This window comes from Oncorhynchus nerka, linkage group LG11, assembly GCF_034236695.1.
Source record: "Oncorhynchus nerka isolate Pitt River linkage group LG11, Oner_Uvic_2.0, whole genome shotgun sequence".
NCBI lineage: Eukaryota > Metazoa > Chordata > Actinopteri > Salmoniformes > Salmonidae > Oncorhynchus > Oncorhynchus nerka.
In genome coordinates, this window is record NC_088406.1 from 44,729,743 (window position 1) to 44,754,718 (window position 24,976).

General features: G+C 39.3%; 2 protein-coding genes across 2 annotated transcripts; both read right to left on the reverse strand.

The window, feature by feature from the left end:
- Nucleotides 1–176: 176 nt before the first annotated feature.
- LOC115137810 (T-box transcription factor TBX1-B) lies at nucleotides 177–5,339 on the reverse strand. The gene is given in 8 exon segments (XM_029674121.2): nucleotides 177–593; nucleotides 726–844; nucleotides 1,299–1,366; nucleotides 3,925–4,080; nucleotides 4,296–4,467; nucleotides 4,806–4,907; nucleotides 5,057–5,231; nucleotides 5,333–5,339. Coding segments are annotated over 8 exon segments (990 nt in total). The 3' UTR covers nucleotides 177–402.
- Nucleotides 5,340–7,348: 2,009 nt separating this feature from the next.
- Nucleotides 7,349–9,892, reverse strand: LOC115136968 (apolipoprotein A-I-1). The gene is made up of 4 exons (XM_029672910.2): nucleotides 9,842–9,892; nucleotides 8,958–9,009; nucleotides 8,613–8,757; nucleotides 7,349–8,299 (listed from the first exon to the last, which is right to left on the reverse strand). Exons 2-4 carry the CDS (start codon nucleotides 8,998–9,000, stop codon nucleotides 7,699–7,701), a joined length of 789 nt encoding a protein of 262 aa, XP_029528770.1. The 5' UTR covers nucleotides 9,001–9,009; nucleotides 9,842–9,892; the 3' UTR covers nucleotides 7,349–7,698.
- Between the last annotated feature and the right edge of the window lie 15,084 nt (nucleotides 9,893–24,976).

Below are 24,976 nucleotides of genomic sequence, written 5' to 3' on the forward strand. Positions count from 1 at the left end.
AGCGCACAGGGCATTGTGGGTATAGTAGTTTTTCTATGTAATCATTGGCATAACATAACAAATAGCCTTTAAAAAAAATAGCTTATAATAAATCATAAAGCAAAAGAGCAAATTATTTTAAATTGGTCTTTATTGACATCATTTGAATAACAATATTTTCCACTTTAAACAATTAATCCCCCTATATTGCCTCGTGTGCTTTGTGTAAAAAGTCATATCTAAAATCACCAGCCCAAGATGAAACAATCAAAGAAAATAGGCTAAATGATTGAGCTCATAATAGAACATTTTCACTTGGTTCCTTTGAGAAATAATGAAGAGAGATATTCACATATTGAAGGAGAATGTGGGCTACTGTAGGAAGATCTTTAGCAATGGGACTATGTAAGACATTCCCTCCTCTCATCCCAGGTTCAGTCTCTCTGAAATGCCTGGACATTCCCAGAGAGTGGGAAGGGGGATGAAAGTCAAAGGTGGAAAAATATTATTCTCCACATCCTTTCTCTCACTGGTACAGTTGATGTCTTCCCTGCTGTGGTGGCCTAGTTCACGATGCGCTGTTGATAGAGAGGCAATGTTTTAATCCTCTAATCCTACAGAGGAGGAAACCAAGAGCACCTATGTAAAATATCATTTCTCTGACCAAGATTAGTTCACATTGTGGAGTGACAGTGACGTATTAAGGACTGTATATTGTATTTCATTCCTGGGTCTCAGTCGCTCACTTGATAGACTCTTTAGGTTCTGTGCTCGCTGCTCTCCTGACATACTGTCAGGCTCGTGGCTGCCCTCCTGTGGCTGCCAGGTGGGCAGAGAGTGACGCAGGGGCCTGGCACTGCCCACCCTGAACACACAACAACACACAGTCACATTACAATCAAAGGAGTGTTAGGCAGAATTGAAACAGGTTCAAAACAGGTTACCACCATTAGTCACCTTTTATCCGATCCGATATGCTTGGCTTTAATAACCGATGGCTTGCTTTATCAAGCCTAATTGAGTGTCTGCTGTGTTGTCATATGTAGAGGCCAGAGTCAAAGTTCAGGTATCATATTGCGATTGATCCTTAACCTGAATATCAGGTGATAAGGGAGAGAGCGATAAGGATGTACAATGGTGCAGTTATTATTTAGTTGAGCGTTTTCGTGGAACAATCTAGATTTGATGTTAACTGTAGGAGGGAAACCCCCTGAATCCAACAATCAGTCCTCAATGTCTGAATATGGTTGTTGTCCTTTGACTTTTGTGTTCAACGTATCACCAAAATCACGAACAAAGAACGTGTTTATTTATTTTACCAGGCGTCAGGATCAGTAGTTCGGAAGCCCTTGGCAAACGGGTTACTGGCTATCTTCAACTGGGTGATCTGAGAGAGAGAGAGAGAGAGATTTTTGATTTGAACAGGATCCCTCGTCAATGGCGACAGCTAGTCTCATTGGGGTCTGACACATAATGAAAAAGACATTATAGACAAAAGACTTTCAAATGTACATACATTATAGACAAAAGACTTTCAAATGTACATACATTTAAAAACATTAACATGTAGTGTGTGTGTGTGTGTGTGTGTTTATCTATCAGCTACACATACATTTCAGCACATACACACAAAAAGTAGGTCACATGGGAGGCAGTCGTTTTGCTGCGAGGTGTTGCTTTATTCGCGTTTTGAAACCAGGTTTGCTGTTCACTTGCGCTACATGAGATGGGAGGGAGTTCCATGCAATCATGGCTCTTTATAATTCTGTACGTTTCCTTGAATTTGTTCTGGACCTGGGGGACAGTGAAAAGACCCGTGGTGGCATGTCTGGTGGTGTAATTTTGTGTGTCGGTGCTGTATATAAGTTGACTATGAAAACAGTTTGGAATTTCCAATACATTATTTCTTATAAAAACTAGAAGTGATGCAGTCAGTCTTTCCTCAACTCTTAGCCAAAAGAGACAATCATGCATAGTATTGATATTAGCCCTCTGATTACAATGAAGAGCAAAACTTGCCGCTCTGTTCAAGGCCAGCTGCAGCTTAACAAGGTCCTTCTTTGCGACACTTGACCATATGACTGGACAATAATCAAGATAAGATTAAACTAGAGTCTGCAGGAGTGTGGTCTCCAAAAAGCTGAGCATCTCTTTATCACGGACAGACACTCCCCATCTTTACAACCATTGAATCAATCTAAGGTAACAAACACTGAGTAATTTAGCCTACTTCAACTGGCTAAACAGCCATGCCATTCAGATTCAGCTGAGGTTTAGAACAGGGAATGATATACATGTACCAAATAGAATGCTCTTAGTTTTAGAGATGTTCAGGACCAGATTATTGCTGGCCACCCATTCTAAAACTGACTGTAAACTCTTTGTTTAGGGTTGCAGTGATTTCTCTAGCTGGGGTTGCTGACACGTACAGGAGGAATCATCATACAGGCTTTGTTTAAGGTCATTTTACATTTTACAACACTGTTTAACATTAGAGACGCTTCCATTAAAGAAAACCCACTGTGTTCTGGTTAGATAGCTCTGAATCCACGATATGCTGAAAGTCTGTTGTTAATTTGTTTACAGAGAAAAGCATTGTATTTGGTCAAACACAGTTTTTTCCTACAGTTTGCTAAGAGCTGGCAGCAAGCTGATAGGTTGGCTGTTAGAAACAGTAAAGGTCCATTCTTTGGTAGCGGAATGACTTTGGCATCCCTCCAGGCCTGAGGACAAACACTTTCCGCTAGGCTCAGATTAAATATATGACAGATAGGAGGTTTGACATTATTGATCGATAACAATCATTTTCCCACCTCTCCCACACAAACTTTACCAAATACAAACGTTTTATGCTTTTCTTTCATTATTCATTTTTTTATGCATGAATACGATGTCTCACTGTTTGTTGTTGGCATTTCCTGCCTAAGGTTGCCCACTTCACCAATTAAGTAATCAGTAAAGTAATTGGCAACATCAAATGGTTTTGTGATGAATAAGGCATCTGATTAGATGAAAGATGGAGTTGAATTTGTCTTTCTGCCCATAATTTCATTTAAAGTAATGTGATCATCTTTATATCATTGATCTTGGCTTCATAATACAGTTTCTTCTTCTTTTTGTTAACTTTAGTCATATAATTTCTAAATTTGCAGTAAGTCAGCCAGACTTAATAGCCACTCCTTTTGCCCCATCTATTTCAACCATACAGTTTTTAAATTCCTCGTCAATCCATGAAGCCTTAACAGCTCTAACAGCTTCTTAACAAGTGGACGTTTATCAATAATTGTAAGGAGCAATTTCATAAATTCATCAAGTGCAGCGTCTGGATGCTTCTTATTTATCACATCAGAACAACACATATTTTTAACATCATCCACATAAGAGTCAGCTAAATCTTTTGTATGATCTCATACACTACTTTAGGCCCAGCTTTTGGAACTTTGGCTTTCCTGGATATAGCCACTATACTGTGATCATTGCATCCAATGGGTACGGATACAGCTTTAGAACAAAGTTCTACAGTGTTAGTAAAAATGTGGATGATATAGTTCCTGTTGTGTTTGTAAACAACCTGGTAAATTGATTAATAACCTGAACCAGATTACAGTTACTGGTTACAGTGAGAATCTTCCCCTTGATGAAAATCTGTCAATATTTAGGTCCCCATGAAAGTAGACCTCTCTGTTTACATCACATACTCTATCAAGCATGTCACATTTTAACTTTATTTCTAAGGCTACATATATTAATATGGGGTATTTTTGCCCTTTCCTAGGTAAAGAGAGAGAGAGAGAGAGAGAGAAAGAGAGAGAGAACATCATCTGTCATCAATTTCAAGGCAGCATGTAGGGTGAATCTCCAATAGACATAATTCATACCAGACTGGACTATTTTGTCTCTGCAACATCATATGTAGTGACAGTTATAACATAGTCATTACATTACCCTGTGGTTCTGGTAGGCAGTGACGGCTATGAAGCGTGTTTCCGGGAAGGAGAAGGTGCAGAAGTTGCGGTGGGCATGAAGCTGGCTATCCCGCCGTGGGTCCACATACACCACATGGAATCGAGGCTGGTAACGATGCATGGAGTTCAAGATCATCTGGGTGTTTGACAAACAATCACAATGCACATTACATCCACACACAGGCACAAAGACTCAGAAATACAAAGAATGTATAAAGAACACGAGCAAGTACTGATTGTAAAGATGTGTGTGTGCGTGCATGTGTGTCTGTGTCTGGACTGGTCGGTGTGTGTGTGTCTGCGTCTGGACTGGTCGGTGTGTGTGTGTGTATGTGTGTGTGCTTGTCTTACATGCCCATTGTCATCCAGCAGGTTGTTGGTCAGTTTGAGTGCGTCGAAGGAGACCATCTGTTTCATCCACTGGGAGCCTCTGGCGGGGGAGTCAGGGTGGAAGTGCATCCTCCCCGGGGCCGCCACGTCGGCCCGGCCTGCCACCAGCCACGAGGAGCTGTGGAACGCATATCTACATACAGGAGAGCAAAGATACTATATTCATTGGTTGCAAGTTGTGTCACTCCACTATTGAAAGTTCTGTTACATCAGGCTGAAAGTTCTACTCAATACATTCTCCATTGGCGCTGATTAAGATTTTGTGCATTATCTGGTACATATTATGTGGTACAATCAAGAAGAGGCTGCCAGGGTATGTACTGTACACCATAACCACAATATACCATATGATGATTCCACACAAACACTATTATGTGTAGATCTAGTGTATGTCTCTTATGCTGGCAGAGTGTGGGTAAAACCACAGAGCCTATAAATCACATTCTATGTAAGTCTATGGAGAAAACTCACCTGTATCTCTTGTCATCCACAGGGATGAAGTCCATGAGCAGCACATACTCCGCTGCAGGGTCCATCCCTGAGATACTCACCTGGAAGGTAGGGAACATCCTCCTACAAGGACCATGCATGACTCAGCAGCAACACAGTGATATGTGATTAGTTCAACCACAGTGAGTGTGTGTGTTTATGTGTGTGTGTTTACGTGTGTGTGTGTGTGTGTGTGTGTGTGTGTGTGTCCATTTGTGTTAGCATGTTCCTACCTCCCAGCCTTGGTGACGATCATCTCTGTGCCCAGCTGGTCAAACTGTTGCCACAGCGTGTGCATCTCCAGCTGAACTGTGACCCCCGTGACCTGGGGGGCTTTGGCACAGGTGGCCCCACCAGCTTCTGCACAGCAGGGCAGCGTGAGGGCACACCTGTGAGACAGCTGGGGAACTGGAGAGGAGAGGAGGAAAAAACACATGAAAAACAGGATTTCCCAAGAAAAGTCAGGTAGGAACCAATGAATTCAAACTAACGCAGTGAAGCTCCAGTACCATCCATACTGTTTGTGTTACAGTCAGAATCTCCAGTGGTGGGGAAACGCTTCAGATTTCTCCACTTTCAATTTCCATCAATTGGTCTTCTGTTCCACTGTTCACTGACCAGTCTGATGTCCAGTTTAGAGTAGAACTGTGACCACATCAAATCCCCTGCTTTAGTCTCAGACCGTTAGCTGTCCTTGGAGAAGCAGAGTGTCTGTGTGGTTGAGGGTACCACTGACTGGGTCTGGGACACAGAGGACTGGAACACCAAGCAGGCTTTATACAGGCTGGGACACTCAAGGGACCCTCGATCCCACCTCATCCATTACACTGTAATAAAGCCCACTGACATGCAATATTAACATACTCGCACACACAAGGACACACACACGCACACACACTGAGAGGGATAAAAACACACACTCTGCACATATACATAGATACATGCACATGAGATGTGACAGAGGAGGAATGAAAACATTTACTACTGCTTTCAGACAATTCTTTACAGTTTTATACCATGATAGGATGCACAAAGTGTTATTTTCGTTGAGATGCACTTCACTTTTTAGAAGTAGGCCATTAATTACACTAGTTGTCCTCCGTTATTGAGTGAGGACAGACATCCGACAGAGAGCCGCTGCTGCTATTGATGAAAAAACAAAATCTCTTCAACACCATGCTAATTGCTATCTTCAACTCTAATCTAAAGTTGCCTTGAGATGGTCACCAAAAGAGCTTCACCGTGTCTCGTCTGGGAGGAATTCTTATACGTGCCGTATCCATAGGAATAATATAATAACAACATCTGCCATTTAAAAGATGCTTTTATCCAAAGCAACCTACAGTCATGCGCGTATATATTTGTCCTATGGGTGGCCTGGGGAAGCGAACTCAGTCATTAACAACAACAAAAAGAACAGTTAAGACAAACCACGAAAACAGTAAGAGAATCACGTTGCAAAACACATTAAAAACAAACCCAAAACCAAATAGCAGTGGATACAAGTTTATAGTCCAGTTAGTACAGGTTTATTATCACAACTATTACAACTGAGCAGTAGATAGCAGCAAATAAAAGTTTATAGTAGAATTCATGTAGGTTTATTATCAAACTATTACAACTTAGCAGTGGATAGCAGCAGATATTATTTGATAATACTGTCGGTGCAGATAACAGCACCCACAATCCTGATGTTAGAAGCACCATACTCTACCAACTCAGCCGTTGAAGGCCCATTCCTACCCTCTTGCTTATTATCAAGGATTGTTACCTGTGAGGGAACAGAAGTTGGTATTGGTGGAAGAAGTCCACTCTATAAAGAACCAACTTATGTTTAGATGGCATGACTGATAATCAACCGTAGAAGTCAAGTGTTAACTCAAGGAGTAAAAATGTTTTCTCCACAGTCATACCCCCTCCCAATGCTCCAGTGTGTGTGTGTGTGTGTGTGTGTGTGTGTGTACTCTGTGATGGGAGGGTGATGATGGGGCTCAGCCTGAGAGGTGCTGAGTAGCACCCCATCCATCTAACACCGTCTCTAATGAAACTCTACGGGTCACAGCCTGCCAACACACTGACACCTCCTCCTTATTAACCCATTCATCAACCCTCTATGGCTATTAACACCACGACTCACATGAACTCCCATGATCTCCATGAATGGTCGCTGGTTTTCAGAGAAAATTATTAGAAAAGTCCATTCGTTTAAAAAAATCTAACTTTCAGATGAACCGTTCTTTTGAACCAATACTGTTACAGTGACGTGATATCCGTGTAAGAGACGTTCGTTCATTTCATTACATGCAATAGTTGCATCACTTCATTTTGATCATGTTGCGATCATAGAAAATAGAAAAATCATAGAACGCATATCGTTTTAGAACACAGAAGTGTGTGATACGAGACGTTCATACATAAACCAAACATGGCTATTTTGTCACAGAGCGCATGTTAGTTGTGAGAGCCACATGTAAAAGCTTGTTCTAAACAATACAATCCAAAGAAGTCAAACTCAGAGAATGAAATAGTATGAAACAGTGATGTTTATTGAGCTGTTTTGAAGCACACAGCTATCTTGAACAAGCAGCAACACTAGAATATTCACACTTGATGTTCATAGTACAGTCAACATTATGCAGGCCCAGGATTGTGCACACGGGCCTTGAACACAACTCAAAACTGAATGTATGCAATAGTGCGTTAGTGTCTGCGCTTGCGTGTGCTTGAGCGCATATGGTGGTGCGTTAGAGTGCGCAAGAGTCCTGCCATGCCGCTGCAGAGGAAGTGCATCAGTTTGGCATTGGCGTGGTATGTATGGTGTGTGAGTCAGTGTGAGTGAGACGGGAAGGGAGGGAGGGTCCGGCTGAGAGCGTGTTTATGCCTTCATGGCCTGGCTGATGGTCTCGTAGAAAGCCAGGAGCTTTTGCTTGGCCTGTTCGGCTGCGGGGCCCACCTGGCCCTTGAAGTCCTCAGACAGGGGAGACACCTTCTCACGCACCTCACCAACAGCCTTGATCATCTGCTCCTTGTACTCCTCAGCGTAGGGGGCGGCCAGGGTCCTCAGCTCCTCCAGACGTTCGGTCAGCTTGGCACGGACAATCTCCACAATGGGCATGAGCTTGGTCTTGGTCTCCTCCACGTTGATGGCCACCTTGGCGCGCAACTCCTCTACAACGGGCTCCATCTTGGCCTTGAAAGCCTCCATCTCGGTGCGGCGCAGTTCGATGTGCTCCTTGATCAGGGGCTCCAGCTTCTTGCGGTACTCATCTATGTGCTTGTCCAGGACTTCCTTGAGTTCGGCGCGCTTGGGCTCCAGCTGGGAGCGCAGCTCCTCCACGTCCTTCATGACCTCAGCGCGCACGGCGGCGGTGGCGTCAGTCAACTGGGTGCCGAAGGCTTCGCTGTAGGGGGCCAGGGACTGGGAGGTGGCATCAGCATACTGCTGGAGGTTGTCAAGGCTCTGGGTCAGCTGCATCCTGTGAGGAACACCAAGAAGAGAGAGAGAGAGAGAGAGAGAGAGAGAGAGAGAGAGAGAGAGATGGAGAGGGAGGGAGAGAGAGGGAGAGGGAGGGAGAGAGAGAGAGGGTGGGAGAGAGATATTGGTTTAGTTATCTGTGGAGGTTGGGCACTATTGAATTGAACCTTTAAAATTTGAATGGAGTGAGTGAGTGAGTGAGTGAGTGAGTGGTGAGTGAGTGAGTGAGTGAGTGAGTGAGTGAGTGAGTGAGTGAGTGAGTGAGTGAAGAGGGAACGAGAAGATAGAGAAGACTAAATTAAACATGTCCTTACTTGTACTGTTTGTACTCTGTGTCATCCAGAAGGTCAATGGACCTCTGTGCGGTCAACTTCACCTGAGCTATGTACATGCTCAAGGCTGCCTTCACATGCTCCAGCTGAGAGGGAGCATCAGCCTGCATAGGAAAAGCCTGGGTACCTGGGAGAGGAGAGAGAGGGAGAGGGTCAGGCATTGGTTGGGAAACAGTGGTGAATGGCCCAGCACTTTAAGTATTGAGTAAGATTTCATTTTGAATTGTTCAATATACCAGAGCATGGTACACACACACACACGATGCATTAAAATGTCATTACTACATGATCAATCCGGCGGCACTATGACAAGGCTGGGATACTAACCTGCGGCCAGCAGGATGGTTAGTGCGAGAGCCAGGAATTTCATGATGGAGGTCTGAGAGGAAAAAGAAGAAGAGAACGGATGGTGAGCAATGAGCCCGACAAGAATTCCAATATTCGCAATTGAAACAGGGAACCATGGGAAGTCAAGATTGAATGGTTAAAAATACATTTAGAGCTAACAATATTTGAACAGTGCAACAAATGACTAATTGCAAAACACTCTAAATTAAACTTTAAATGTCACCAAAACCAAACAAGCCAATAATTCAAAGTCATTCTCCAGTTATTTGGAGAATCACAAGGAGCAAACCCACAAAGACACGTAACTCCAGGCTGCCCTCAATCAGTTCACCCCATGCCATATGTCAGCCTATTAAAAGGACCTCTAATCTGGTCAGATTACACAGAGCTGGATAGAGCTATACTGTTCCTACAAAGAGATTAACCCTCAACTCATACCACCTAATCCCCAATCCCTGCACTAAGACAGACACATCACTGGATCACTGTGGCCCGGACAGAGGTTACACTTAAACAGTTGTTGAGAGTAATTCCAGAAAGCTATTGGCATAGGAAGAGAATTAGCGACATCTTTTTTTCTAGGACATTTAATAACATTATTTCTCCATTGTTCCCTTCCATTTCTCTAGTAAATTATAGTAAACTGTCTGAAAGAAGTATTGCTAAAGCGATAACTGCTGCCTAATGTATTTGTAACAGTTCATATCAAAGTGGTAATAAGCATTCCAAATAACAGACAAAAAAAGTTTCCTGAAAAATTCTAGTCTGCATTTCCCTCTCCTAGTTCCTCAGTCCTCTGCGTATGCAGACCAAGTCTTTGGCCTCTAGCCCCAGCCCTTAGCTCTCCCAGTCTGTTCTCTTACCTGGTGGGTGATTGGTCGTTATGAGACTGGGGAACAGGAGAGCCAGCTCTGTTTTTTTATAGGGATGGAGCAGCAGGAGGGGGGAGAGGTGTGAGAGGTTGTGTGCCTCCGTGGAGGTGGACCTCACCCCCACACCGTCTCACAGGGAGGAGCCGGGTACAATGGTCACCTGCTGTGTGCATTCAAGGGGAGTCAGCAAAGTGAAATGCTGTGGACAAACACTCCCACACTAGTGTAAGCGCACACACACACACACACACTCGTACGCACACACACTTGTCTGTGTGTGCATTATCTTGGATAATCCAATGTTCTTGTGTCTTTCTAAATGGCTATCTATTCTAATTGGGATATGGTTTAATTTTCAGGTGAATAATTACAATCTCCACTCTGGCTGTGCTCCCAATGCCACATTCAACTCAATCCCCTTGTGCGATGGTAAAACTTTCACACACAAAACAACCACCATGTGCTCCATGATTGCTTGGGACATTTGGCCTCCAGGACAATGGCCATTCTTGCCTGGTCCTGCTGGTCGACCTGAGCTGCTATCTCCTGTGGCATTACTGTGAGACATGAAAGGGCCAGACATACTGAGCAGGAGCCAGGGAGACGGGCCAGACAGCATGGGAGAGAGAGGTGACAGGAGCACCCTGAGGATGCGTTAGCATCTTGATGCTACCAAAGAACATTCACCATTCAAGGAGGATCATCTGTACCCTACGATGTAACTGCAATGATGAGATATATGTTCTTCTTCTTTGTGTCATACCGTGTTCAACCGCGTTGGAACTTGTCTAGCCATCTTGTCTTTCATTTGTATTTTATTTCACCTTTATTTAACTAGGCAAGCCAGTTAAGAACAAATTCTTATTTGCAATAACGGCCTACCCCGGCCAAACCGTGTGCCGCCCTGTGGGACTCCCAATCACGGCCGGGTGTGATACACCCTGGATGTCTCAAGAGGAGCACAATGGAAATAAGTCCCAGACTTTATTGTGTGTTGTCCTCCATGATTTTATTCATGTGCATGTATGGCTTTTTCAAGTTCTATGTGTGCTGTTTTTTTTAACTAAACTTAATTGACCTCAAGCTATCTTGTTCATTTGTTCACTGCATTGTTCACTAAAAAGAGAATGGATTATACATTATTGGAGGGGTTAGGGTTACCAAATGAGGGACACATGAGATTTGTCCCTGATTCAACACTGAAATAAAGCAAAAATAAACATACTAATATATAATAAGATTTTAAAGAGATAAGTGAGAGTTGTCTAGTTTTAAATACTGAAAGGTTTAAAATACTGCATTATCACTATTGGTTGCCTCCATGGTTTGATTTGTGGAGACCTACAGTACGTCAGAGTGTACATGTATCGCTTTCTTCATTTTTTTTTAAGGTACCAGTTATTTAAATCTGGTAGAACTTTGGCAACCCTGTCAAAGAGAAGAGAGTTAGTTGAATGCAATCAACCTAATAACATTCTGCTATCCATTCTGACTCCTTCTCTTGTGTGTTGACTGTTGCGTTGGTGCCTGTGTGGGGGTTGGACAGCGTTTGCTGTCTTGATCGAGATCACTGATAAGACACACAGAGAGGGCATCAGGTCCAGGGCCATAAACCCCAGTGTCATAGAGTATGTTGTAATTTCCATTGGAACACAGTGTTTCTATATCACTCCATTGAAAGTATTGCCAGTTGTGTGTGTGTGTGTGTGTGTGTGTGTGTGTGTGTGTGTGTGTGTGTGTGTGTGTGAGAGAGAGAGAGAGAGAGAGAGACCGCATGTTCCATGGTGATTAATAGGTTAAAGGTTCAGTGTTGAGCTGTGACTTGTTCCGTCATCAACGGACTTTGTCACTATGGCTTCATGTCAATCGGAGGAATTGGAATTTCTTTGGGGATAGAGGATTGAGTGTGTCATCGTAGTGTTTGTGTGTCATCAGATATCCATTGATATATTGTACGCAAACTTGTATATGGCCTCGTTATTGTTTTTATTGTGTTACTATTTCCTTTTTTCTTAGCAAACATTTGTCTTACTTTTTTAACTCTGCATTGTTGGGAATGGGCTCATAAGTAAGCATTTCACTGTAAAGTCTACACTTGGTCACAGGTAGCCTGCGAATGTAACCAATACACTTGGTCACAGGTAGCCTAGTGGTTAGAGTGTTGTGCCTATAACCGAATGGTTGCTGGATCGAATCCGCTAGCTGGCAAGGTAAAAATATGTCCTTCTGCCCCTGAACAAGGCAGTTAACCCACTGTTACATTACATTTACATTTAAGTCATTTAGCAGACGCTCTTATCCAGAGCGACTTACAAATTGGTGCATTCACCTTATGACATCCACTGTTCCTAGGCTGTCATTGTAAATAAGAGTTTGTTCTTAACTGGCTTGCCTAGTTAAATAAAGGTAATACAAAAAATGGGTCTCTAAAGTGGTGCCGCTGTCTAAGGCACTGCATCTCAGTGCTAGAGGCGTCACTACAGACCCTGGTTCACAACCAGCAGTGATTGGGAGTACCATAGGGGACACACAATTGGCTCACTGTCATCTGGGGTAGGCCGTCATTGTAAATAAGAATTTGTTCTTAACTGACTTGCTAAGTTAAATAAAATTAAACATTTTTAAATTGATTTGAACTTCAAGTTTTCCACACTGAATTGGTGAGCTCCATAGAACTTGTTCATTTATTAGTGGGACAACCATGCAGACCCCTGGGCTTGAGTTCTAGTTGAAATTTGAGCGTTCTGTGGTATGAAAACAGTTCATGAAGAATATCAATTCTAATTTGATTGGAGTTGTATACAGTGCATTCAGAAAGTATTCAGACCCCTAGATATTTTCCACATTTTGTTACATTACAGCCTAATTCTAAAATGTATTAAATAAAAAATAAAAACTCATCAATCTACACACAATACCCCATAATGACAAAGTGAAAACATTTATTTTTCGTTGCTAATTTATAAAAAATGTAAAACAGAAATATCTTATTTACATAAGTATTCAGACACTTTGCTATGAGACTTGAAATTAAACTCAGGTGCATCCTGTTTCCATTGATCATCCTTGAGATGTTTCTACAACTTGATTGGAGTCCACCTGTGGTAAATTGAATTGATTGGACATGATTTGGAAAGGCACACTCCTGTCTATATAAGGTCCCACAGTTGACAATGCATGTCAGAGCAAAACCCAAGCCATGAGGACGAAGGAATTGTCTGTAGAGCTCCAAGACAGGATTGTGTCGCGGCACAGATCTGGGGAAGGGTACCAAAAAATGTCTACAACATTGAAGGTCCCCAAGAACACAGTGGCCTCCATCAAACTTAAATAGAAGAAATTTGGAACCACCAAGACTCTTCCTAGAGCTGACCGCCCGGCCAAACTGAGTAATCGGGGGAGAAGAGTCTTGGTCAGAGAGGTGACCATGAACCCGATGGTCACTCTGACAGTGCTCAAGAGTTCCTCTGTGGAGATGGTTGTCTTTCTGGAATGTTCTCCCATCTCTGCAGCACTCCACCAATCAGGCCTTTATGGTGGTCAGACGGAAGCCATTCCTCAGTAAAAGGCACAACAGTCCGCTTGGAGTTTGTCAAAAGGCCCCTAAAGGACTCTCAGACCATGATAAACAAGATTCTCTGGTCTGATGAAACAAAGTTTGAACTATTTGGCCTGTATGCAATGACCCTAAGCACACAGCCAAGACAACACAGGAGTGGCTTCGGGACAAGTCTCTGAATGTCCTTGAGTGGCCCAACGAGAGCCCGGACTTGAACCCGAACATCGGGGAGAGACCTGAAAATAGCTGTGCAGCGACGCTCCACATCCAACCTGACAGAGCTTGAGAGGATCTACAGAAAAGAATGGGAGAAACTCCCCGAATACAGGTGTGCCAAGCTTGTAGCATCATACCCAAGAAGACTCGAAGCTGTAATCGCTGCCAAAGGTGCCTCAACAAAATAATCAGTAAAGTGTCTGAATACTTATGTTAATGTGATATTTCAGTTTTTTCTTTTCGATAAATGTGCAAACATTTCTACATCTGTTTTTTGCTTTGTCATTATGGGCTATTGTGTATAATTGATGAGGGAAAAAAACAATTTAATCAATTTTACAATAAGGCTGTAACGTAACAAAATGTGGAAAAAGTCAAGGGCTCTGAATACTTTCCAAATGCTCTGTATGTACTTCTCAGATGAATACACCAAGATTGATTGTCATTTGTTGAATGCCAAATCAGTGTGCTGAGGAAATACATTTCATCCATATCTCTCTTTTCTCAGAATGGTCAATTATGTGAAGCAGGAGAAATGTGCTGGAATGCACTTTGTCTAGACTAGAGCAGTCAGCAACTGTATATTATAATGACACAACTGAGGGTTACATTGGGTAGCTAACATTACAGTTCCAATAGGTGGCTTCTATCTGGGAAGGTCCAGAGCAGTCATTGGACATGTGTGCAATAACTGTAAAATAGTTCAGCGTTCTAAGTTAGGAATGAAGTATAATTAATAATAAAATACCACTGGGGAAAAAAACAGGTTGAATCAATGTGGAAAACTGATTAGATTAGCCAAAAGTCATCAACATAAGGGCATTTCTGCCTTATTTCACCCAACATTTAACCTAAATCCAATGACAATTGTTCTGTTGATTTCACATTCAATACACGTTAGTTGACAACTCATCCAAATGTCAATCAAAACTAGACGTTGAACTGACGTCTGTGCCCAGTGGGATTTCATCCCATTATTTTCCTCAAAACAATTTAGAACTTGATAGAGAGATGGCGACTACAGCACAGCTTCTCGTGCAACATGCAATGTATTTCAACCAGGGCTCTCAAATTATTTTAAAAAATGTATTGAGTTAATCGCTGGATTTGCTGTGATTCATCATGATTAATCGCAAATTCGGAATTTGCTCAAATTGAACTGTAATTTATGATTTTTTTAATACAAAAAGCCAACTGACGTCTTGGTTTTGTCCAAAGTAACGGTTATAAAAATGAGGTACATTGACAAACGTATAATTTCTTTAACCTCAATGTCATCTTGTTTTGACATCACCTTGTTCTGATTGTTATAGATGCACTTTGGATATTTTCAGTGCATTTTGAACACTTTCAGACAATAGGATTAATCCCAATCAAAAAAATAGTTTTGCATTCAAATGAACTAGTGTTATTTGATGAACTCTGACAGCCATAACTTCAACACATTGTAATTGTTGAGTTGCATGGAATTACACCTCATTTGACAATGGTGGCTCTCAGCACCCATTGTGCCCCACAAAATCAGTGAGATTACTTTCTTCTGCATGTAATGGCTCATATCACGATCTGTATCACACAGCTCCTGTGGTATATTTGAATGTGTTTCCTTTCCAACCTCTGTATGGTTATTCTACTGAACATCTATTCTTTCTCAGCCTATTCAGATGCCCTATTTCCTGTTTGCACTTCTTCTTTTCTTATGCATATTTTCACACTCATTCCCCGTGTCCTCTTTTACCCCCACCTCTCCCTTGTTGAATCTATTCTTCCTGGATCACTTTCCCCTGTTGGTTACTGAAACCCCATTGAGCTTTATGAGCAGTTGAAGACAGAGTGGCTGATGGGGCCTGTCTCCTGTCTTGTCACCTGACCCAGCCTGCATGACTCCACCTAGGAAACTGGGCCTTGGACTGTTTTACCATTTGTTACCTGATATGAGATGAAATAAAATAGGAAATAACTATATTAGTATCAAAATCTTTCCACTGCCCAAAAACTGGTTGAATCAACGTTGTTTGCATATAATTTCAACCCCAAAAAAATCTATTTGATGACATTGATTCAATGTGCCTATACAAACCTAACAATTTAGAATCTCAGCCTATACAAACCTAACAATTTAGAATCTCAGCCTATACCAACCTAACAATTTAGAATCTCAGCCTATACAAACCTAACAATTTAGAATCTCAGCCTATACAAACCTAACAATTTAGAATCTCAGCCTATACAAACCTAACCCCTAGAATCTCAGCCTATACAAACCTAACAATTTAGAATCTCAGCCTATACAAACCTAACAATTTAGAATCTCAGCCTATACAAACCTAACAATTTAGAATCTCAGCCTATACAAACCTAACCATTTAGAATCTCAGCATATACAAACCTAACAATTTAGAATCTCAGCCTATACAAACCTAACCCCTAGAATCTCAGCCTATACAAAGCTAACCCCTAGAATCTCAGCCTATACAAACCTAACAATTTAGAATCTCAGCCTATACAAACCTAACAATTTAGAATCTCAGCCTATACAAACCTAACAATTTAGAATCTCAGCCTATACAAACCTAACAATTTAGAATCTCAGCCTATACAAACCTAACCCCTAGAATCTCAGCCTATACAAACCTAACAATTTAGAATCTCAGCCTATACAAACCTAACAAACCTAGAATCTCAGCCTATACAAACCTAACAATTTAGAATCTCAGCCTATACAAACCTAACAATTTAGAATCTCAGCCTATACAAACCTAACAATTTAGAATCTCAGCCTATACAAACCTAACAATTTAGAATCTCAGCCTATACAAACCTAACAATTTAGAATCTCAGCCTATACAAACCTAACAATTTAGAATCTCAGCCTATACAAACCTAACAATTTAGAATCTCAGCCTATACAAACCTAACAATTTAGAATCTCAGCCTATACAAACCTAACAATTTAGAATCTCAGCCTATACAAACCTAACCCCTTTAGAATCTCAGCCTATACAAACCTAACAATTTAGAATCTCAGCCTATACAAACCTAACCCCTAGAATCTCAGCCTATACAAACCTAACAATTTAGAATCTCAGCCTATACAAACCTAACAATTTAGAATCTCAGCCTATACAAACCTAACAATTTAGAATCTCAGCCTATACAAACCTAACAATTTAGAATCTCAGCCTATACAAACCTAACAATTTAGAATCTCAGCCTATACAAACCTAACAATCTCAGCCTATACAAACCTAACCCCTAGAATCTCAGCCTATACAAACCTAACCCCTAGAATCTCAGCCTATACAAACCTAACCCCTAGAATCTCAGCCTATACAAACCTAACAATTTAGAATCTCAGCCTATACAAACCTAACAATTTAGAATCTCAGCCTATACAAACCTAACAATTTAGAATCTCAGCCTATACAAACCTAACCCCTAGAATCTCAGCCTATACAAACCTAACCCCTAGAATCTCAGCCTATACAAACCTAACCCCTAGAATCTCAGCCTATACAAACCTAACCCCTAGAATCTCAGCCTATACAAACCTAACAATTTAGAATCTCAGCCTATACAAACCTAACAATTTAGAATCTCAGCCTATACAAACCTAACAATTTAGAATCTCAGCCTATACAAACCTAACAATTTAGAATCTCAGCCTATACAAACCTAACCCCTAGAATCTCAGCCTATACAAACCTAACAATTTAGAATCTCAGCCTATACAAACCTAACAATTTAGAATCTCAGCCTATACAAACCTAACAATTTAGAATCTCAGCCTATACAAACCTAACAATTTAGAATCTCAGCCTATACAAACCTAACAATTTAGAATCTCAGCCTATACAAACCTAACAATTTAGAATCTCAGCCTATACAAACCTAACCCCTAGAATCTCAGCCTATACAAACCTAACAATTTAGAATCTCAGCCTATACAAACCTAACAATTTAGAATCTCAGCCTATACAAACCTAACAATTTAGAATCTCAGCCTATACAAACCTAACAATTTAGAATCTCAGCCTATACAAACCTAACAATTTAGAATCTCAGCCTATACAAACCTAACAATTTAGAATCTCAGCCTATACAAACCTAACCCCTTAGAATCTCAGCCTATACAAACCTAACAATTTAGAATCTCAGCCTATACAAACCTAACAATTTAGAATCTCAGCCTATACAAACCTAACAATTTAGAATCTCAGCCTAACAATTTAGAATCTCACAAACCTAACAATTTAGAATCTCAGCCTATACAAACCTAACAATTTAGAATCTCAGCCTATACAAACCTAACAATTTAGAATCTCAGCCTATACAAACCTAACAATTTAGAATCTCAGCCTATACAAACCTAACAATTTAGAATCTCAGCCTATACAAACCTAACAATTTAGAATCTCAGCCTATACAAACCTAACAATTTAGAATCTCAGCCTATACAAACCTAACAATTTAGAATCTCAGCCTATACAAACCTAACAATTTAGAATCTCAGCCTATACAAACCTAACAATTTAGAATCTCAGCCTATACAAACCTAACCCCTAGAATCTCAGCCTATACAAACCTAACAATTTAGAATCTCAGCCTATACAAACCTAACAATTTAGAATCTCAGCCTATACAAACCTAACAATTTAGAATCTCAGCCTATACAAACCTAACAATTTAGAATCTCAGCCTATACAAACCTAACAATTTAGAATCTCAGCCTATACAAACCTAACAATTTAGAATCTCAGCCTATACAAACCTAACCCCCTAGAATCTCAGCCTATACAAACCTAACAATTTAGAATCTCAGCCTATACAAACCTAACAATTTAGAATCTCAGCCTATACAAACCTAACAATTTAGAATCTCAGCCTATACAAACCTAACAATTTAGAATCTCAGCCTATACAAACCTAACAATTTAGAATCTCAGCCTATACAAACCTAACAATTTAGAATCTCAGCCTATACAAACCTAACAATTTAGAATCTCAGCCTATACAAACCTAACAATTTAGAATCTCAGCCTATACAAACCTAACCCCTAGAATCTCAGCCTATAAAACCTCTTTAGAATCAGCCTATACAAACCTAACAATTTAGAATCTCAGCCTATATACAAACCTAACAATTTAGAATCTCAGCCTATACAAACCTAACCCCTAGAATCTCAGCCTATACAAACCTAACCCCTAGAATCTCAGCCTATACAAACCTAACAATTTAGAATCTCAGCCTATACAAACCTAACCCCTAGAATCTCAGCCTATACAAACCTAACAATTTAGAATCTCAGCCTATACAAACCTAACAATTTAGAATCTCAGCCTATACAAACCTAACAATTTAGAATCTCAGCCTATACAAACCTAACAATTTAGAATCTCAGCCTATACAAACCTAACAATTTAGAATCTCAGCCTATACAAACCTAACAATTTAGAATCTCAGCCTATACAAACCTAACAATTTAGAATCTCAGCCTATACAAACCTAACCCCTAGAATCTCAGCCTATACAAACCTAACAATTTAGAATCTCAGCCTATACAAACCTAACAATTTAGAATCTCAGCCTATACAAACCTAACAATTTAGAATCTCAGCCTATACAAACCTAACAATTTAGAATCTCAGCCTATACAAACCTAACAATTTAGAATCTCAGCCTATACAAACCTAACAATTTAGAATCTCAGCCTATACAAACCTAACCCCTAGAATCTCAGCCTATACAAACCTAACAATTTAGAATCTCAGCCTATACAAACCTAACCCCTAGAATCTCAGCCTATACAAACCTAACAATTTAGAATCTCAGCCTATACAAACCTAACAATTTAGAATCTCAGCCTATACAAACCTAACAATTTAGAATCTCAGCCTATACAAACCTAACAATTTAGAATCTCAGCCTATACAAACCTAACAATTTAGAATCTCAGCCTATACAAACCTAACAATTTAGAATCTCAGCCTATACAAACCTAACAATTTAGAATCTCAGCCTATACAAACCTAACAATTTAGAATCTCAGCCTATACAAACCTAACAATTTAGAATCTCAGCCTATACAAACCTAACCCCTAGAATCTCAAACCTAACAAAAACCTAACAATTTAGAATCTCAGCCTATACAAACCTAACAATTTAGAATCTCAGCCTATACAAACCTAACAATTTAGAATCTCAGCCTATACAAACCTAACAATTTAGAATCTCAGCCTATACAAACCTAACAATTTAGAATCTCAGCCTATACAAACCTAACAATTTAGAATCTCAGCCTATACAAACCTAACAATTTAGAATCTCAGCCTATACAAACCTAACAATTTAGAATCTCAGCCTATACAAACCTAACCCCTAAATCTCAGCCTATACAAACCTAACCCCTAGAATCTCAGCCTATACAAACCTAACCCCTTTAGAATCTCAGCCTATACAAACCTAACAATTTAGAATCTCAGCCTATACAAACCTAACAATTTAGAATCTCAGCCTATACAAACCTAACAATTTAGAATCTCAGCCTATACAAACCTAACCCCTTAGAATCTCAGCCTATACAAACCTAACCCCTTAGAATCTCAGCCTATACAAACCTAACCCCTTAGAATCTCAGATCTCAGCCTATACAAACCTAACCCCTAGAATCTCAGCCTATACAAACCTAACAATTTAGAATCTCAGCCTATACAAACCTAACAATTTAGAATCTCAGCCTATACAAACCTAACAATTTAGAATCTCAGCCTATACAAACCTAACAATTTAGAATCTCAGCCTATACAAACCTAACCCCTAGAATCTCAGCCTATACAAACCTAACAATTTAGAATCTCAGCCTATACAAACCTAACCCCTAGAATCTCAGCCTATACAAACCTAACAATTTAGAATCTCAGCCTATACAAACCTAACCCCTAGAATCTCAGCCTATACAAACCTAACAATTTAGAATCTCAGCCTATACAAACCTAACAATTTAGAATCTCAGCCTATACAAACCTAACCCCTAGAATCTCAGCCTATACAAACCTAACAATTTAGAATCTCAGCCTATACAAACCTAACAATTTAGAATCTCAGCCTATACAAACCTAACAATTTAGAATCTCAGCCTATACAAACCTAACAATTTAGAATCTCAGCCTATACAAACCTAACAATTTAGAATCTCAGCCTATACAAACCTAACAATTTAGAATCTCAGCCTATACAAACCTAACAATTTAGAATCTCAGCCTATACAAACCTAACAATTTAGAATCTCAGCCTATACAAACCTAACAATTTAGAATCTCAGCCTATACAAACCTAACAATTTAGAATCTCAGCCTATACAAACCTAACAATTTAGAATCTCAGCCTATACAAACCTAACAATTTAGAATCTCAGCCTATACAAACCTAACAATTAGAATCTCAGCCTATACAAACCTAACAATTTAGAATCTCAGCCTATACAAACCTAACAATTTAGAATCTCAGCCTATACAAACCTAACAATTTAGAATCTCAGCCTATACAAACCTAACAATTTAGAATCTCAGCCTATACAAACCTAACAATTTAGAATCTCAGCCTATACAAACCTAACCCCTAGAATCTCAGCCTATACAAACCTAACAATTTAGAATCTCAGCCTATACAAACCTAACCCCTAGAATCTCAGCCTATACAAACCTAACAATTTAGAATCTCAGCCTATACAAACCTAACAATTTAGAATCTCAGCCTATACAAACCTAACAATTTAGAATCTCAGCCTATACAAACCTAACAATTTAGAATCTCAGCCTATACAAACCTAACAATTTAGAATCTCAGCCTATACAAACCTAACAATTTAGAATCTCAGCCTATACAAACCTAACAATTTAGAATCTCAGCCTATACAAACCTAACAATTTAGAATCTCAGCCTATACAAACCTAACAATTTAGAATCTCAGCCTATACAAACCTAACAATTTAGAATCTCAGCCTATACAAACCTAACAATTTAGAATCTCAGCCTATACAAACCTAACAATTTAGAATCTCAGCCTATACAAACCTAACAATTTAGAATCTCAGCCTATACAAACCTAACAATTTAGAATCTCAGCCTATACAAACCTAACAATTTAGAATCTCAGCCTATACAAACCTAACAATTTAGAATCTCAGCCTATACAAACCTAACAATTTAGAATCTCAGCCTATACAAACCTAACCCCTTTAGAATCTCAGCCTATACAAACCTAACAATTTAGAATCTCAGCCTATACAAACCTAACCCCTAGAATCTCAGCCTATACAAACCTAACAATTTAGAATCTCAGCCTATACAAACCTAACAATTTAGAATCTCAGCCTAACAAACCTAACAATTTAGAATCTCAGCCTATACAAACCTAACAATTTAGAATCTCAGCCTATACAAACCTAACAATTTAGAATCTCAGCCTATACAAACCTAACCCCTTAGAATCTCAGCCTATACAAACCTAACAATTTAGAATCTCAGCCTATACAAACCTAACCCCTAGAATCTCAGCCTATACAAACCTAACAATTTAGAATCTCAGCCTATACAAACCTAACAATTTAGAATCTCAGCCTATACAAACCTAACAATTTAGAATCTCAGCCTATACAAACCTAACAATTTAGAATCTCAGCCTATACAAACCTAACAATTTAGAATCTCAGCCTATACAAACCTAACAATTTAGAATCTCAGCCTATACAAACCTAACAATTTAGAATCTCAGCCTATACAAACCTAACAATTTAGAATCTCAGCCTATACAAACCTAACAATTTAGAATCTCAGCCTATACAAACCTAACCCCTAGAATCTCAGCCTATACAAACCTAACAATTTAGAATCTCAGCCTATACAAACCTAACCCCTAGAATCTCAGCCTATACAAACCTAACAATTTAGAATCTCAGCCTATACAAACCTAACAATTTAGAATCTCAGCCTATACAAACCTAACAATTTAGAATCTCAGCCTATACAAACCTAACAATTTAGAATCTCAGCCTATACAAACCTAACAATTTAGAATCTCAGCCTATACAAACCTAACAATTTAGAATCTCAGCCTATACAAACCTAACAATTTAGAATCTCAGCCTATACAAACCTAACAATTTAGAATCTCAATACAAACCTAACAATTTAGAATCTCAGCCTATACAAACCTAACCCCTAGAATCTCAGCCTATACAAACCTAACAATTTAGAATCTCAGCCTATACAAACCTAACAATTTAGAATCTCAGCCTATACAAACCTAACAATTTAGAATCTCAGCCTATACAAACCTAACAATTTAGAATCTCAGCCTATACAAACCTAACAATTTAGAATCTCAGCCTATACAAACCTAACAATTTAGAATCTCAGCCTATACAAACCTAACAATTTAGAATCTCAGCCTATACAAACCTAACAATTTAGAATCTCAGCCTATACAAACCTAACCCCTTAGAATCTCAGCCTATACAAACCTAACAATTTAGAATCTCAGCCTATACAAACCTAACCCCTAGAATCTCAGCCTATACAAACCTAACAATTTAGAATCTCAGCCTATACAAACCTAACAATTTAGAATCTCAGCCTATACAAACCTAACAATTTAGAATCTCAGCCTATACAAACCTAACCCCTAGAATCTCAGCCTATACAAACCTAACCCCTAGAATCTCAGCCTATACAAACCTAACCCCTAGAATCTCAGCCTATACAAACCTAACCCCTAGAATCTCAGCCTATACAAACCTAACAATTTAGAATCTCAGCCTATACAAACCTAACAATTTAGAATCTCAGCCTATACAAACCTAACAATTTAGAATCTCAGCCTATACAAACCTAACAATTTAGAATCTCAGCCTATTAGAATCTCAGCCTATACAAACCTAACAATTTAGAATCTCAGCCTATACAAACCTAACAATTTAGAATCTCAGCCTATACAAACCTAACAATTTAGAATCTCAGCCTATACAAACCTAACAATTTAGAATCTCAGCCTATACAAACCTAACAATTTAGAATCTCAGCCTATACAAACCTAACAATTTAGAATCTCAGCCTATACAAACCTAACCCCTAGAATCTCAGCCTATACAAACCTAACAATTTAGAATCTCAGCCTATACAAACCTAACAATTTAGAATCTCAGCCTATACAAACCTAACAATTTAGAATCTCAGCCTATACAAACCTAACAATTTAGAATCTCAGCCTATACAAACCTAACAATTTAGAATCTCAGCCTATACAAACCTAACAATTTAGAATCTCAGCCTATACAAACCTAACAATTTAGAATCTCAGCCTATACAAACCTAACAATTTAGAATCTCAGCCTATACAAACCTAACAATTTAGAATCTCAGCCTATACAAACCTAACAATTTAGAATCTCAGCCTATACAAACCTAACAATTTAGAATCTCAGCCTATACAAACCTAACAATTTAGAATCTCAGCCTATACAAACCTAACAATTTAGAATCTCAGCCTATACAAACCTAACAATTTAGAATCTCAGCCTATACAAACCTAACAATTTAGAATCTCAGCCTATACAAACCTAACAATTTAGAATCTCAGCCTATACAAACCTAACAATTTAGAATCTCAGCCTATACAAACCTAACAATTTAGAATCTCAGCCTATACAAACCTAACCCCTAGAATCTCAGCCTATACAAACCTAACAATTTAGAATCTCAGCCTATACAAACCTAACCCCTTAGAATCTCAGCCTATACAAACCTAACAATTTAGAATCTCAGCCTATACAAACCTAACAATTTAGAATCTCAGCCTATACAAACCTAACAATTTAGAATCTCAGCCTATACAAACCTAACAATTTAGAATCTCAGCCTATACAAACCTAACAATTTAGAATCTCAGCCTATACAAACCTAACAATTTAGAATCTCAGCCTATACAAACCTAACAATTTAGAATCTCAGCCTATACAAACCTAACAATTTAGAATCTCAGCCTATACAAACCTAACAATTTAGAATCTCAGCCTATACAAACCTAACCCCTAGAATCTCAGCCTATACAAACCTAACAATTTAGAATCTCAGCCTATACAAACCTAACAATTTAGAATCTCAGCCTATACAAACCTAACAATTTAGAATCTCAGCCTATACAAACCTAACAATTTAGAATCTCAGCCTATACAAACCTAACAATTTAGAATCTCAGCCTATACAAACCTAACAATTTAGAATCTCAGCCTATACAAACCTAACAATTTAGAATCTCAGCCTATACAAACCTAACCCCTTTAGAATCTCAGCC

Coding starts and splice junctions, on each gene's coding strand:
- LOC115136968 (XM_029672910.2), bottom strand. CDS start 9,000: ATGAAATTCCTGGCTCTCGCACTAACCATCCTGCTGGCCGCAG. Junction 8,758..8,957: donor AACCATCCTGCTGGCCGCAG/GTTAGTATCCCA, acceptor CTCCTCTCCCAG/GTACCCAGGCTTTTCCTATG. Junction 8,300..8,612: donor ACAGAGTACAAACAGTACAA/GTAAGGACATGT, acceptor TGTTCCTCACAG/GATGCAGCTGACCCAGAGCC.